General features: G+C 49.3%; 2 protein-coding genes across 2 annotated transcripts in view; one reads left to right on the top strand and one right to left on the bottom strand.

Moving 5' to 3' along the window:
• The first annotated feature begins 7,134 nt into the window (after positions 1 to 7,134).
• On the top strand, positions 7,135 to 8,778 carry LOC130108487 (glutathione peroxidase 1-like). The gene is made up of 2 exons (XM_056275439.1): positions 7,135 to 7,434; positions 8,102 to 8,778. The coding sequence occupies exons 1-2, from the start codon at positions 7,219 to 7,221 to the stop codon at positions 8,450 to 8,452; spliced, it is 567 nt and encodes a 188-aa protein (XP_056131414.1). The 5' UTR covers positions 7,135 to 7,218; the 3' UTR covers positions 8,453 to 8,778.
• An 807-nt stretch (positions 8,779 to 9,585) lies between these two features.
• The window catches only part of usp4 (ubiquitin specific peptidase 4 (proto-oncogene)), a 33,544-nt gene continuing 26,245 nt past the window's right edge, over positions 9,586 to 16,884 (bottom strand). Inside the window, exons 20-22 of the mRNA XM_056275431.1 lie at positions 12,824 to 12,927; positions 12,026 to 12,114; positions 9,586 to 11,790 (exon numbers count right to left, since the gene is read on the bottom strand). Of these exons, the coding sequence (XP_056131406.1) occupies positions 11,668 to 11,790; positions 12,026 to 12,114; positions 12,824 to 12,927 (316 nt within the window). The 3' untranslated portion in view covers positions 9,586 to 11,667. The remainder of the gene's footprint in view (positions 11,791 to 12,025; positions 12,115 to 12,823; positions 12,928 to 16,884) is intronic.

The following is a 16,884-nucleotide window of genomic DNA, read 5'->3' as shown; positions in this document are numbered from 1 at the left end:
TGACCAGCGTACAGCAACCGAAGCTGCTCAGGATTTCATGTCTTCGCTCGCCAGAGCAATTCCCGAGGAGCCTAGGCAGCCTCAGAGTACCAGTACGGGGAGACCTGCTGGTGAGTTTGAGGTGGCCAGGTAAAAAAGCAAACGGTTTTAAAAGGTCTAGTTCAGGTGTTACACAATATTGCTATACATTGCCATAGTGTATGCCATTGTGATTCAAGGCACTTCTAAATTCTTCCAGATATAACTGTTATGTCTGCACACATCGACAGTGCTGCATTTGATTTGGTGCTGTTCTATTGTGCTGGGATCGATTGGTGATGCCTGCAAGCTCTGGGTTGTGTGATCGGGTCTGCCTTTGATGCTGAGTCAGTCTAAATAAAGAATGCCACGGAGAGGTTGTGTCGAGCGACAGCGCTGTATCCTGAAGTGATTTACAAATACAATATTGGCGACGAGGATGGGATGATATCTCTCTCCCACCGCCTGCCCCCTTCCTGGCATTACCTGGCGAGCCTCCGGTACCATGGACTCGCTGGCTACATAGTTTTGAAAATTACATCATCGCCTCAGGGCTCGACGGCGTGAGCCAGGCTAGGAAGACGGCTTTGTTGCTACACTGCTTGGGAGCAGAGGGTCATCGTGTGCTCGGGACTCTGGGGAACGTCACAAGCTTTGACGAAGCTGTGGGACTTATGAGCACCCATTTGGCTGCTCCACAGAGTGCCCTCCTTCGGCGATTTATATTCCGTCAGCGACACCAACTGCCTGGTGAGTCTGTGCGGCAGTATGTAGCTAATTTGCGAGGGCTAGCTAGCTCATGCAAGTTTGGCGCGCTTCAGGACGAGATGGTTCGCGACCAGCTAATCGAACACACCAACAACGCAAAGGTGCGTGAGACTCTCCTGCTGGAAAACGACGATCTGCTGCTGTCCAGAGCAATTACCATCGCACTACAGGTTGAGGGAGCAGCTGAGTGTGCTGCTATGCTAAATACACAGCAAGTGGCCACCTCCAGTCAAGCTGCCAACGACTCCCCCTCTACTCACGGCTGCCCCTCGGGACGCAACCCAGCCAGAGCGAAGCGGGCGCCGACTCCACTGGAGACGTCTTGCAACTGCAACGACGGCGTTCTCGGCCCCGCACCCAACAGTTCTGTGGTAACTGTGGGTCTCGGTCTCATGTTTCAAGGGCTCAGAACTGCCCTGCCCGTGGCCAGACATGCCGTAGCTGCGGTAAGCACAATCACTTTGCCAACGTCTGTCGATCTTCCCCGGCTGGGTCAGAGGGCCACACCCCCCAGTCTTCAACCGCCGTCATTCACAAGGTGAGCTCTGGGCCAGTGTCATTCAAATCATGCACAGTCAACATTAATGATGTGTGCATCCCCCTGCTGTTGGACACCGGTGCAAGTGTGTCTCTCCTGAATGTTGATACCTACAGTCAATTTTTCGGTTCACTGCCACTGTGCGCACCCTCAGCTGTCCTCTGTGGGTATGGTGACTCCAAAATCGATCTGGTTGGCTCTCTCCAAGTGACTGTCCGCTATGGAACCAAGCTGGTGCCCAATGCAGTTTTTCATGTGGCACGCCGTGGGGCCAACCTGATGGGCCTGGACCTGTTCTCCGCTCTGGGGTTCTCCCTCTTAGACACAAGGGGGGCAGCAATCCTGACTGTTGCCACACTTTGGCAGCAGAAGTGGCCATCGCTGTTTATGGGGCTGGGCTGCCTCTCCGCCTTCGCCCATCAACCTCTCCTCAACCCTGCTGTGAAATCTGTCATCCTACCACTGCGCCGCATCCCGTTGGCTCTCCGTGATGGGGTCTCCGCCGAGCTGCAACAACTGCTGGAAGCTGGCATCATTGAACCGGTGGACGCGTCACCTTGGGTCTCAAACCTTGTGGTGGCTAAGAAGAAGTCGGGGGGCCTGCGTGTCTGCGTCGATCTACGTGCAGTAAATAAGGCAGTGGTCCCTGATAAGTATCCACTGCCCACCTCAGAAGAACTCACTGCTCAGTTCTATGGCTCTGAGGTGTTCTCCAAGCTCGACCTCAGACAGGGGTACTTACAGGTGCCCCTCCACCCCAGCAGCCGAAACCTCACAGCCTTTGTGACACATGCAGGAGTGTTTTGCTACATCAGGATGCCTTTCGGTCTCAGCTCCGCCCCTAGCTGCTTCCAGAAAATCATGGTCTCCGTGCTGGCTGGCATACTGGGCGTGGCCATTTATGTGGACGATATAGTGGTACACGGGCCCACCAGTGAAATCCACGACAAGCGCCTCAACATGGTCTTCGCAGCCCTGTCCAAGCACAAGCTAACTCTCAATGCTGAGAAATGTGTCCTCTCTGTGCCGGCCATCGACTTCGTGGGGTTCCGGCTGTCAGCGAGCGGTGTAACTCCACTACAATCCAACGTGGATGCCATTCAGGCCATCCCTGAGCCCAGCTCGGCCGCCCAGGTCGCCTCCTTCCTGGGTATGACAAGTTACTACCTGAGGTTTCTTCCCCAGTACTCTGCGACCACAGCCCCCCTGCGCCAGCTGCTGCGTAAGGACGAGCCATGGGTGTGGTCAAAGGCATGCAGTGACGCTGTGCGTGATCTCAAGACTCAACTGACTTCACCACCAGTGTTGGCTCACTTTGACATCTCCAGCTCCACCTTTGTGACCTGTGACGCATCAGCCACAGCGATAGGGGCTGTGCTGTCTCAAACCCAGAACGGTGTGGAGAAGCCCATTGCCTTCGCCTCCCGTGCCCTCAACCTGACCGAGCAGCGGTACTCCGTGGGTGAGCGTGAGGCGTTAGCCTGTATCTGGGCTTGTGAAAGGTGGCACCTCTACCTCTATGGCCGCTCCTTCACCCTCAGGACAGATCACCAGGCCCTGACAGCGCTGCTGTCCACATCTGGGACAGGCCACAAACCCCTGAGGCTGCGCCGCTGGTCTGACCGCCTCCGCCAGTACAACTTCAGCCTGCTGTTCACCCCAGGCAGAGACAATGTTGTCGCCGACCTGCTCTCTCGCTCTGTCTCCACCCCAGCTCCACAGACGGACACTGACTGTGTGGAAAAGGACATTGTCCAAATGCTACACACACCCCTCCAGGCCACTGTCTCTCTGCAGGAGCTGAGGGCAGCCTCCGAACAGGACCCTGTCCTCTCCCAGCTCCGCACCTACATCCAGAACGGCTGGCCTCACAAGGTCCCAGAGGAGCTGGCTGCGTTCGCCCGAGTCAGACAGGAGCTCTCCTGCTGGAACGACACCTGCGTGGCACGTGGGTTTTGCACAGTGGTCCCAGCTGCTCTCCGTGCACGTGTTTTGAATACGGCGCATGAAGGCCACCTGGGCATTGTGAAACTGAAACAGCGCTGCCGAGACCTGGTGTGGTGGCCGGGGATAGACAGAGATATTGAGGCTCTGGTGAAGGACTGTTCTGCCTGCCTTGTGAGTGGCAAGACTGGCCACCAGGCTCCCCCACCCCTGCAACCTCTCGCCTGGCCCTCTCAGCCCTGGGAACACCTGCAGTTGGACATTTGTGGTGAGATCCATGGAGTTCCCCACCACCAACGCTTCATGGTGGTCGCCTACGATCTACACTCAAAATGGCCTGAACTCACCACTTCCGGCACTGTGACCTCACAGATCATCATCGACTTCCTGGACTCTCTATTCTCTCGCTGGGGCCTCCCAAAGACCATCACCACTGACAACGGCCCTCAAGCTGGTCTCTGCTGAGTTCACTGCTTATCTCGAAAGCAAGGGCATCCGTCATATACGCACTGCGTACTACCACCCCCAGGCCAATGGCGGCGTTGAACGTTTTCACCAGTCACTGAAGAACGGCCTCAGAGCACACATGGCCCAAGGGTGCTCTTTCACGCAGGCCATCCGTCACACTCTGCTGCACTATCGGGCCACACAGCACTCGACCACAGGCGTCTCCCCAGCCTCTCTCATGCTAGGCCGGGAACTGTGCATGCCCCTTGACAGGCTCCGCCCCTCCACACCTCAGGCACCTCCCTCTGGGGTCAGAGCCTCAGTCACTCGTCAGCAGACACGGATGAAGCAACGGTTTGACCAGTCAAAACGAACCAGGGTGCCAGACATCAATGTGTCAGACTGGGTCAGGGTCCGCAGGCCCCACAGGGACAATAAAATGGCTTCATACTGGTCCTCTCCTCTCCAAGTCACCCGTCAGCTGGGCCCAGCCACTTACCTCCTCAGCGATGGCACTCGGTGGCACTCCAGTCGTCTACGGAAGGTGTCAGCTCCGCCACACACAGCTGGTGACACAACTATAGCCATTCCCTCAGCATGGCGAGACGCCCCGGGGCTTCATGCAGCTCCTACACGGGCCCCAGACATTCCTGGGCCTCAGCTTCCCCTGCCTTCTCCCTCCCCACCTCGGCCTGCCCAGCCTCAGGCCGCCCCGCGACCTGTTCGCACACGTTTACGCCCTGGCCACCTAGAGGACTTTGTGTCACTTTCATGTTTGAAATCCTGCCGGGGGGGGGGGGAATGTTATGTCTGCACACATCGACAGTGCTGCATTTGATTTGGTGCTGTTCTATTGTGCTGGGATCGATTGGTGATGCCTGCGGGCTCTGGGTTGTGTGATCGGGTCTGCCTTTGATGCTGAGTCAGTCTAAATAAAGAATGCCACGGAGAGGTTGTGTCGAGCGACAGCGCTGTGTCCTGAAGTGATTTAAAAATACAATAATAACCATACACAGTTTCTATCGATTCATATGATTTGCAAATTGAATTAAATTCAGTTCATTAAATTTAACGACATAATCATCCCTGTAGCACTGGTGTTATCATGTACAGAAGTGGTTCTCAGTGCCCCCCCCCCCCATGGGTCCTTGAGGGGGTCTCCAGCTAAATGATTGACAGTTAATCTTCACCATTATTACATGAGTTTCACTGTCATCTCCATACTCATAGACAGTAAAGGAATTCTGGGTCAAATGACAGACCATATCGGACCAAATCATGTCTAGCAATAAAAATGTTGCTAGATTGGGGGGGGGGGTCCCTGAGATAAAACTATCAAATGGGGTCCATGGCCTAATGCATGTCAAATTGGGGGGCCCTTGAAATTAAAAAGGTTGAGAATCACTGATATACAGTAGCCACGCCACAAAGAACATTTTTTATTGGCAAACAAAACTTTTGAATTTGCAAACAAAACTTTTAGAAAATTTTTTTGATTGCAGTTTGCAAAGTGTTGCTGTTAAATCTGGTCCGTTTGATGGCATAAGACACAAACGTAGCTCCATAACCTCCCCGAGCTTCCATCATAGCCGCCTGCCAGGTCCGCCATGCCGCCGGTCTCAGTCAGGGACCTTCGCCGTGTTTTGCCCGCGAAGTAATGTAAACTGACAATGCGCCCCGTAAAACAATTAAAAATAACAGTTTTAAGGAAGGAAAAGGGCGTAAGATATGCTCGTTATTGCTCGACTCTCTACGAGTGGAGGATTAAACTTGCCGGATGATCCGGTAAAAGAGGCATTTTATAGATGTTTTAGGGCGTCTCGTCGCTTTGTGTAAAACCGGGGCAGTTTTACCACGTCCCTAGTAAACGACAAGGGTTCGCGTGATGTAACGTTAAGGTTGGCCGCCGTGGGCGGGGTTAGGCAAGCTTGGGTTTAGTTAAAGCTGCAGTGTACGTGATCCGGGGGACGAGGTAAAACTCCTCTATTTCTGACATGATTAATACTGTTCTTCTTATGGGCAAATACCGTATTCATTGTAGTAAAGGGAGAAATAGTAAGCCCTCTTTTGCTTGGTTACCACGTCCCTAGTAAACGACAGGGGTTCGCGTGATGTAACGTCGAGGTTGGCCGCCGTGGGCGGGGTTATGCAAGCTTGGGTTTAGTTAAAGCTGCAGTGTACATGATCCGGGGGACGAGGTAAAACTCATCTATTTCTGACATGATTAATACTGTTCTTCTTATGGGCAAATACCGTATTCATTGTAGTAAGAGGAGAAATAGTAAGCCCTCTTTTGCTTGGTTTATAAATGATTTCAAATTATTTTTCTCATCTCTTGAAAGAACGTATCCTAGCAAAACGGCAAGAAAGATTTATGGAGCTATATCTGGCTTATTGTTGTGTATCCGGTTATTTTCTTGCCCGGTGCGGGATTCGATACGGGTGTACTGTACCACAAGGCAACATCACTAACCGCTCGACTAAAGGGTCAAACCCATTATCTAAGGCAGTGGTTCTCAACCTTTTTGGGGTGCTGGACCCCCTGCGTATTTTTGATCTACCCTGAGGACCCCTCCACCTGATCTTGGGGGGGGGGTTGCAATTTGATAGAAACAGTAGAAACTGCATTTTAAATTGCATTATAGCATTTATTCACTCTTTGGGGCAAAAATAAGAGCTTTCAGTTGTAACTTAGATATAGTTAACAAAACAGAATTCTTATGCAGTAACTTTCAGATATATGGAACAAAACAGAGTATGTATTCAGTAACTTTCAGATATATGTAACAACAGAATTTTTATGCAGTAACTTTTAACAATGCAAACGGGAGCGAGATCTCTTATTAAAATACAATAAATTACACTTGTGAAACAGATGTAATTAGAGAAAAAAGTCCTGTTACCCTTTATAGTTTAGGTAGATAAAGGTCTCAGTCGCATTTGAGTAAAATAATCCTATTTCTATAAATGTCATTGGATCTTTTTTTTAAAGATATTTTATTTTCACGGACCCCTTGCAATTACACCACGGACCACTAGGGGTCCGCGGACCCCCGGTTGAGAAACACTGATCTAGGGGCTAATAGTTTACAGTTCTTTTGATTCGTGTCCCCACAGTTTAAGCCCTTTGCTTCTTTGCCCGGGGATTTAGAGGTTAATTCTGTGTATAAACTTGTTTATGTACCTTTGTAGACCCCCCCTATTTTGTTTTGTTTGTGTACTCTGTCAACATTCGTTTTGACGGTGGATACATTGTGACGTGTTATACGGCTCGCGTTTCCTCTGCGAGTTACTGTGTTGCCCTTTTTCGAACGTGTCAATAAAAGAAAAGAAGTTAAATCTAAACGCGCGCGCGTCTACCTGCGCGAACACGGTGCGCCGCCCATTTCCGCGTACGTCTCCCCCAGTGCCGGGAAGCGGAGGCGGGAACCCGCCGCGGCGGCAGTAAGTAGGGAGCGCACACCTGCCAGCCGAAACGGAGAGAGCGGAGCTGCGCTACAAGAATGGCCTCCAAATTTTACGACTTGTCCGCCAAACTGCTGACGGGGGAGGCGTTCAGCTTCTCCTCCCTCCTGGGCAAAGTTGTGTTGATCGAGAACGTGGCGTCGCTCTGAGGCACAACCAGCAGGGATTACACCCAGATGAACGAGCTCCAGGAGCGCTACGCCGCCAAGGGGCTCGTGGTTCTGGGTGTGCCCTGCAACCAGTTCGGACACCAGGTGACTATGAATATATTATTAGTAGTGTTATTGTTTAATTAAACGTTTAGTTTCTACCTGATGGCCTAATCAGTGGCGCCGCACCTGTCATTGTGTGCGGGGGGGGGGGCTTGAGCGGAGAAGGTGCGGTGGTTTGATGGTAAACGTTTTATTGATCTACGCCGCGCAGGGGTGTCAAACTCCAGGCCTCGAGGGCCGCGGTGTCTGCAGGTATTTGTTGCAACCGTGCACTACACCACCCGATTTCACTAATTAGCTCACCTCCTGGATCAAGGAGGGAAAGGAACTAGTTTAATCAGGTGGTGCAGTGCACGGTTGCAACAAATACCTGCAGACACCGCGGCCCTCGAGGCCTGGAGTTTGACACCCCTGCTATAGATAAGGAGTTCGTTGTGACTTTCACCCCAGGAAGTCCTGTCCAAACCAGTTTTTAAGTTGATCAGATTTATTTTTTATTTTGCATACCTACTCGTCTCGGTTGTGCGGGAGAAAGTAGTCTGGGACCGGTAACCTTGGTCAAAGGTTTCTTCCTTCTCGAAGGGCGTTTCTTCACGCTTAGCTCACTTTGAATTCACCCCCCCCCCCACGTGTTCCCGTCAGTCACTGATAACACGGTCGTGACGACGTTGCTGTTCCGAGGCTTACGCCGTGTCGTTTCACCACGCAGGAGAACAGCAACAATGAAGAGATCATGATGTCCTTGAAGTACCTCCGTCCCGGCAACGGCTTCGAGCCCAAGTTCCAGCTCCTCGAGAAAGCGGATGTGAATGGGAAAGACACCCACCCCTTGTTCGCGTTCCTCAAGGAGAAGCTTCCGTCCCCCAGCGATGACCCCGTGACCCTCATGAACGACCCCAAGTGCATCATATGGAGCCCCGTGTGCAGGAACGACGTCGCCTGGAACTTTGAGAAGTTCCTTGTTGGGCCGGACGGAGAGCCGTTCAAGCGCTACAGCAGAAGATTCCTGACCAGCGACATCGAGGCAGACATCCGGAAGCTCCTCAACTTGGCAAACTAATCCGTCCTCCTGCACGTGTTTCTTGTCTAGTTCCCATACACGCTTCTCGATACGATGTCACTCTGATTGGTAGTCCCATGCATTTTCTTCAGTTTCTAGATGCTTTCTGATCTTGCCTCTGTAGCTGTATGGGACGTCTTCTGTGCTCTACTGCATCAAGGGCTCGTGTTATTCTTTTACTAAATGACGGCATTCCCCGAAACCAAGCCAATTGTGAGAGGGATGTCTGATGACGTGTAAAAGTCTTGACCTCTCATGCTCTGGGATGACTGTAGAGCACAGCTCTGGTTCGATGTATCCAGCAGACCAATAAATATTTTTGTTAACGTAGCTGACTGGTACATTTATTCCATCTCTAGCACAGGTGGTGTTTATTTGCAACCACAAGCAGTCTACTTGTGCCTAAAACTCAGGGTGGTTCAATGTCAGCACGTCCTATCTATATTTCCATCCATCCATTATTCAAACCGCTTATCCTGCTCTCAGGGTGGCGGGGGGATGCTGGAGCCTATCCGAGCAGTCATTGGACGGCAGGCGGGGAGACACCCTGGACAGGCCGCCGGGCCATCTGTATTTATGAAGCATAAATCGCAGTGTTGGATTCTTCATCCACTGTTAAGAGAAAATGAGCTGGGATTAGGTCATCACGAGACGGGTCAGTTTTACCTCACCCATGTTGTGTTGTAATAACAGATGCAGCACTTTGCAGTAACACTGCATGAATCATTTAACCAAGCTCCAGTTAGGGTTCCACTTGAACAGGCACAGAATATACTGGCCCTTTATGACCATGAAGTTATTTTTGCTTCGTCTATTCAAAAGATGACAGTGGAGAGAAAAAACTTAGACAGTCAGCCGGAGTTCAACCAGTGACTACTTCGAAACGCTGCAAGAGCTTTGCCAGATACTGCTGATACAACGAACAAGCTGCAGTGTAAATGGCATACCACTGACGTTGCATCACCGCGAAAACTGCTGTTGCAAGAGACGGCTGAGATATACATCATAGTTAGACACAGGTCAACTCTTAACAGTCCCAAGGTCCGATGTAGAGTTGAATCATTCCGCTGTATGAAGAGACATCTTTGTCCAGCTTCAGCTCGACCAAAAACAACTAGTCCAAACAAAGCATCCCATTTAGGCCTTCAGTCTTTATTGTAACTTTCAATTCAAATATTTTTTCAATTTAGAAACAATTGTAGATATTGGCAATGTGATAAATACTAAGACACATTTATATACCTATGTGAAATAATGATTATTTACATCTATTCAGCAAATCAAAGTTGAATCAGTGTCTCATGAATCGGGAAAAATAAACACTGGTTTTGTTTTTTTGGACAGTCTTTTAAAACTCTAGTGGATAACAGATGTGATGTAAAGCTTTTCTAGTCATCGGCATAAATGATTATATTCATGTACTTATCTCAGAAGGGTATAAATTGGCAGGACCAACCAGCTAAAAAAAGGACACTTGCAGTCCCATAGACATTTACATGCTGTCGTGCCACATGGAAAAAGCACAAAACTAATGCCACTGAGCAAGGACTATCTCATGGGAGTAAGATTCATCGAGTAGCTGTTACGCCTGGTCGCTCAGACCCTAGATATCGGGAAAGCAACTTCACCGTGTTTTTTTTAGACTCAACAGTTACCCTCACATCAGAATGCTGACACGGCAAACTGTTTGGAGTGACTGACACCTTTTACAGTCGGTAAAGGTGACGGACGTCGGTAGCGACAGCTCACCAGGACCTTCTGCTTTAATTCCACCAATGCATGAGAACTCGCCGCATCATATTTCATCGACCAGCTGAGTACTGACTGAACCGATAAGGGGAAACATTTTTAACACAAACGGCTGCATCTGCCCTACGAACCCTGCAGATAGTGTTGAAGCACTGCTGCCCCCCCCACCCCTCAAACAGAAGCCGTAGATTAGCTCACAACAAACAGCATCCTTTGAGGATAATTAATCCAAGCACTAATTTCACACGTGTTTATTTAGCGTCACTCGGTGTGCTTCAAGGATATCAAATGACAGCCGTTTCAATGAAGAGCTGCGGTAATGTACAACGCTTGACAGGACGAGCCCGGCGAGCTCAGGAGTCCGCTCAGGCAGCAATTGAAATACGCTTAAAAGACCTGGTGATGTACGACAGATCAGGGGCCCCTCGATGCTAGAAGCAAAACCCTACTTTATTATTTCGAGAGAGATAATGAATTCTTAAAAAAGTCAAAGTGCCTCCTTTTTTCTTTTAAACTCAAGTTGCAGGAATTAAAAGGCCGCTCTTGCATTGTGTGTGTGTATATATATATATATAAAAAAAAACAATTTGTTGGGAGGATCTGACTCCTGCTAAGGGTCCGACAGAGACGACAGAGCTTGCATGCTGTGCTTCAGAGCAGGGGCGATGGTCAAACAAGAACCAGGCTGCAACACTACCTTTGCCAAACTTTATCACACGGCCCACACAGAACCTAAAAATTAGACCCCCCCCCCCACACACACACATTGCTTCAGTTGTACTACTGAGCCTATGGGCCAGGAGTGCAGCCACCACAGCTAGCTTACAGCAGAAGGAACTCCATGAGTCGTGGGCTTTTCTCAACAGATCTACTCTTCACATGTAGCTTAAGGGTGGTAGGATCCATAAAACAAGCGCACCCGTTTTCCATGCTGCGTGCACGTCATCGCTCTGCACTTGCCTCGGCACTGGATTATAAAATTTGCCATGAAACTCGGGATGTTTGTAGTATCTCCTTAATGTGACAGCAGCTGGACATTTCCACATCTTCTACAGCTTGGAACGCTTTGGTTAAAACTGAATGTGCATTTGGCTTACTTTTTTTTCGTTCTCTTTACTTTTCATCTCTTCCTGTGGTTAACATATGCATCTGAGGGCACTTCTAACATTCTATTCATCCAGTGCGAGGACCTAGAGCCACTTATATTCTTTTTCTGTCCAGACTAGTCAATTGGGTTCATAAAATCAGCAAGCCCCTCGCTTCAGGTAGAACATCCCTCGGGTCGCTCTTCTGACGAGGCTTTTTGGGCTCTGGTTGATGAGATGCGAGATGAAAATCAAATAAAACACCAGAAATGTGGGGGTTAGACTTAAATGTTTACTGTCACTGAAGTAGCTTTGTGTGTGCGTCCGTCTTCTCTTTGCCACATGAGTTTCAGTGTGTGTCCCTTAGCATTCAGCGCCCACTCAGTTGGTGTCCATGTGATCGTCGGCTCCTTCTGGGGCTCCTCCCAGCGAGGCGGAGGGCTGAGGTTTGGAGGGGGCGTCCCCGTCCCTGCGCTGGTAAAACAGCACGTACGCCGCTTTTGTCTGGGGAGGAGAAGGATGGGGTTACAGCGCTGCAGGAAGCACCGACACCTGATAGCCAGGACAAGACCAGAGAGGCCTCCCAGCAGATAGTATTTCATTAACTCGGCACACACACCGGAAAAAAAACACCTGTCTCTTTTGTGAGGTTACGTTTAGGATTACCTTAAGTTATTTAACATTTTGACGAATACACAAAACACACACAAAACATCCAAATCCAGGGTCATCGGCTTACCACAATCTGATCTTCTGAGGCGGACGAAACGCTGCTGTCGTCAAAGTAATGCCACTTTCCATCCACCTTGTTTTTGCCATAAGCAGTGTCTGTTAAAAAGAAATCCCATCAAACACCCCGTCACAAAACCTGTTTTGGAAAGACCTGGTTTGCCGACACTTCCTCATTCCTCCACGGCTCAGACAAACACACGTGTTGAGCAAAGAGATGACGGTTACATCCAGTGTGCAAGAGGAACAGAAACTTGTCATAGCAAAATGTATCCAACTGTGACGGGTGGTAAACACAAACTGGTTTAATGCTGATATTTGCTATCGCCTGCTGTTCAAGATACGAAGGTCACGCACACAAGCATCGGCATCGGGCGTCCATCAGAAGACACAACACTAGGGCGGTGTACTGGCGAGAACCTGGCGATACCATACGTATCACGATACAGGGTTACGAGTCAATATATCGCGATATATTGCAATTTCATAGGCCTGTGTTCTTTGTGCTTATGCTACTTCCTGTCTCAGTTTACGTTGCCGGGTTGGAGTGGAAGAGTCAAATGGCTGAAGATAGAGTACAACACTTGTCTAGCGGTCGTGGGGTTACGCACGACACAAAATGTTTGTCACGAACCTTCACATGTAAACAATTAAAAATCGATAGTGGTTTTGAGAATCGATACAGTGTCACAAAAGATAATATGGCGATACTCCAGTGTATCGATGTTTTCTTACACCCCTACAACACAGTGGTGGAAAGTGGAAAGGGTTAAGGGGAAGCACAGACAGGAAGCTGACAGCTACTTACAGTGGCCCCCTCCCATTCCGCCGTAGTGGTTCGAGACGGCAACGAGGTCGTAGATGTAGGGGCCGGCCTTGGGGTCACACACAAACTCAGACATATTCAGGTCCCTAAGAAAGAAAGATAACACTGTCAGTCGGGGGGGGGCTACTGCCATGAAAATGAAAGCGAGAGAATCAAACCAAACATGACCAAGGAGAGCCCATTGTGTAATACCAGTCCAAGAACCGTGTGTGTGTGTGTGTGTGTGTGTGTGTGTGTGTGTGTGTGTGTGGAGGGGGTTGATGAAAAAGGACACTAGATGAGTCTGTCTGCAGCAAGACAAGTAAGCATGAGTCAGCTACCGGGAAGAAGGACTTGAGTGTTTCAGTCCCGATTCCTCCTCTGCTTCCTGGTATCTGGGTGGGTTGAGTTACTCAACAAGGGTAAGTCAACACTGCCACACGAAACCTTAACACACAATAACCAATTACAGTCGGCTTTTACACCAAAGATCTGATATCAGCGTTGCTCAACAGCGCCAGCTATTTAACACATTACCAGAACCAACTTTGCCATCTTTGACACTGAAAACGGTGTGTTTCCAAGCTGCATGTGTTGTGTTGTGTTGTGTTGTTCCTCCGTGCGCCACACAGGAACCAGACGATCATGTCTGCAACACGACACCAGCGTGTACCAGTCAGTCTCGCTGTGCGCACCCGCTTCCCACACACTGTGTTGTGTATGGGCGAACTCAACAAGCTTGCTATGTGCAGTGAGAGCAGTCGAACAGGTCGACTGGTATCGTTCATCTTTCTCGCCAGAGCTCAACAGCTTGAAAATGGATCATGTTCAAAATATCAAGCACTGAAACCATTCGACAGGTAGAAGCTAATACAGCACCCATAAGCTAACTTATCTTTTTTTTTTTTCCCTCCCCAATTGTATCCGGCCAATTACCCCACTCTTCCGAGCCGTCCTGGTCACTGCTGCTCCACCCGCTCTGCCGATCCGGGGAAGGCTGCAGACTACCACATGCCTCCTCCCATACACGTGGAGTCGCCAGCTGCTTCTTTTTACCCGACAGTGAGGAGTTTCGCCAGGGGGGACGTAGCGCCTGGGAGGGTCACGCTACTCCCCCCAGTTCCCCCTCCCCCCCGAACAGGCACCCCGACCGCCCAGAGGAGGCGCTAATGCAGTGACCAGGACACATACTCACATCCAGCTTCCCACCCGCAGACATGGCCAATTGTGACTTAAAGGGACGCCTGACCAAGCCGGAGGTAACACGGGGACAAGACAAAGCAAAAGAGACAAGATTGAGGCTTGGACATGTGTGGAGGAGGGATGCTGGGTATATTGGGGGAAGGATGCTGAATATGGAGCTGCCAGGGAAGAGGAGAAGAGGAAGGCCAAAGAGGAGGTTTATGGATGTGGTGAGGGAGGACATGCAGGTGGCTGGTGTGACAGAGGAAGATGCAGAAGACAGGAAGAGATGGAAACATGATCTGCTGTGGCGACCCCTAACGGGAGCAGCTGAAAGTAGCAGCAGCAGTAGTAGTAGTAGTAGATCCCCATGTTGGCAGGCAACGGAATAGACCGCCAAGCCACCCGGATGCCCCCTAACTTATCATTTGACAAATGCCACGATGCCGGCCTTGTATATCTGACGGTGTGGTGGCTTGTTTTCTAAATGCATGCAGCACACAGTAATGAATGGGTCTGCTCCTTTCTTGAACACGGTTTCAAACTTCAGCTCTGTTGGTGACGTCATGGTGGACACTATCCCACTACATGTTGCGATACCATCAGCTGGACTCAAACAGGATTGCTGACCAGCAACAACTTCTTCCCGTTAGCTGTCGCCATTTACAACTTAATCAGCGCAACAAGGCATGGTCATCGTAGAGTAGTCGCTCAACACAACGCACTTGAAAACACAAGTAGAAACAACAGGTTTTATTGCAAGCGTGTCCCATCACAGCATCCGAAATAAATATGAAACAAAATACAGCAGTTTATATTATATTCTTGTTCAATATTATCACCATATATTCTCATATTAGTTCATTATTGAACAGACATCTGGAACGAACTTCACAACAACATCATCCGTCAGACCAGTCATAGTGTAAATATTGTCATAGGGGCTTTTTTTTTGTTAATAAAAGTGTAGGCAATCAAAATGTGCACCCGGGCAACCAGAGATGGCATGTTGGTCGCTCAGAGCACAACCACATGCATTTTACAGACACACACACACAGACAGAAAGAAAGAGCGAGAGACAGAGACACAGAGACAGACAGAGAGAGAGACAGACAGAGAGAGAGAGAGACACACACACACACACACACACACACACACACACACACACACACACACACACACACACACACACACACGAGAGAGAGACAGACAGAGACACAGAGAGAGAGACACAGACACACACACACACACACACACACCCACACGAGAGAGAGAGAGACAGAGACACAGAGAGAGAGAGAGAGAGAGAAAGACAGACAGACAGACAGACAGACAGACACACACACACACACACACACACACGAGAGAGAGACAGACAGAGACACAGAGAGAGAGACACAGACACACACACACACACACCCACACGAGAGAGAGAGAGACAGAGACACAGAGAGAGAGAGAGAGCGACAGAGAGAAAGACAGACAGACAGACAGAAACACACACACACACACACACACACACACACTGAGAGAGACAGAGACAACTTTGTCTCAGAGGGAGAGAGCGATAACAGCTCCTCTGGCAGCTAAACACGTATCTGCTGTCACAGCCTGCGGGACTCACAACCACTGTGAGATCCCCAAGATAGTATATGCTGTTGACTCACTGCATTGAGCTGTGTGGCATCTGTTGCACTGTACTGTATGGCAGTGAGGAAAAAAAGGGTTGCTTCGGTGGGCAAAGATATGGAGAATGCTTATGTGATGACACCTATGTATTAATGTGTGACGTAATGTGAATGTGATGTGTGTTTAATATGTGATGTAATGTTTTAGTCTTTTGCAAACTGCTTTGGCAATGGCATATTTTCTGTTCATGCCAATAAAGCTATTTGAATTTCACAAAGAGAGAGAGAGAGAGAGACAGGGACACAGAGACAGAGACAGAGACACACACACACACACACACACACACACACACACACACACACACACAGAGACACACACACACACACACACAGAGCAAGAGAGAGACAGAGACACACACACACACAGAAACACACACAGAGACACAGAGACACAGAGAGCGAGAGAGAGAGAGAGAGAGAGAGAGACACACACACACACACACACACACACACACACACACACACACACACACACACACACACACACACACACACAGAAGACACTACAAATTTAAGTCTGGAGGGGAGAAGATCAGTTTAGCCGTACCTAAAAGCCTGAGGATAAAACCCAACAGTTATAATCATGTTATCTGGCTAAGCCTTTCCCTGGTAGATGAAATTTCTCCAAACTGCCACATGATTTGAATGACAATGCACTGCACACTTTGAGGAAGCAAATAAGGCAGCCTTTACATGGAGAACAAACAAAAGATGGGACGGGTGGAGCACAATCAAATGAAGCAAAATACGATCAAATATAATAAAGTTCCCAGAATGTACCAGAGACCATCAAATTTACCTCAGTTCGGCCAACATTGTCTCCAAGGGACCATGCCCCCACACCCTAAATGGCTACTTTTAGACCAAAAGGAGAACCCTGCGACTTATCGGCATCTTTATTTTACAACGTAAAGGTTAACCTCTGTTTTGCCGCCTGGAGGGGGGGGGGCATCTGAATAACTTGAGACTAACAGCAAAATCAAGAGGTCCTAAAGTCGTAAGTTATGCAACTGGGGCCATTTTAAGGCATATTAACAGTGTAATTAGCCCTTTGGTACGTGAAACCAGTTTTATAACAGATTCCACATAGCTAAAATGTAAAAGTAACTTCCTTATTTCAGACTACTACTACTACTACTACTATTTTCGGCTGCTCTCATTGAGGGCGCCACAGCGGATCATCCGTTTCCATC

Source organism: Lampris incognitus, chromosome 2 (genome assembly GCF_029633865.1).
Source record: "Lampris incognitus isolate fLamInc1 chromosome 2, fLamInc1.hap2, whole genome shotgun sequence".
Classification (NCBI taxonomy): Eukaryota; Metazoa; Chordata; class Actinopteri; order Lampriformes; family Lampridae; genus Lampris; species Lampris incognitus.
Note: the sequence above shows the minus strand (reverse complement) of the source record. Positions and strands in the feature narration are given on the sequence as shown.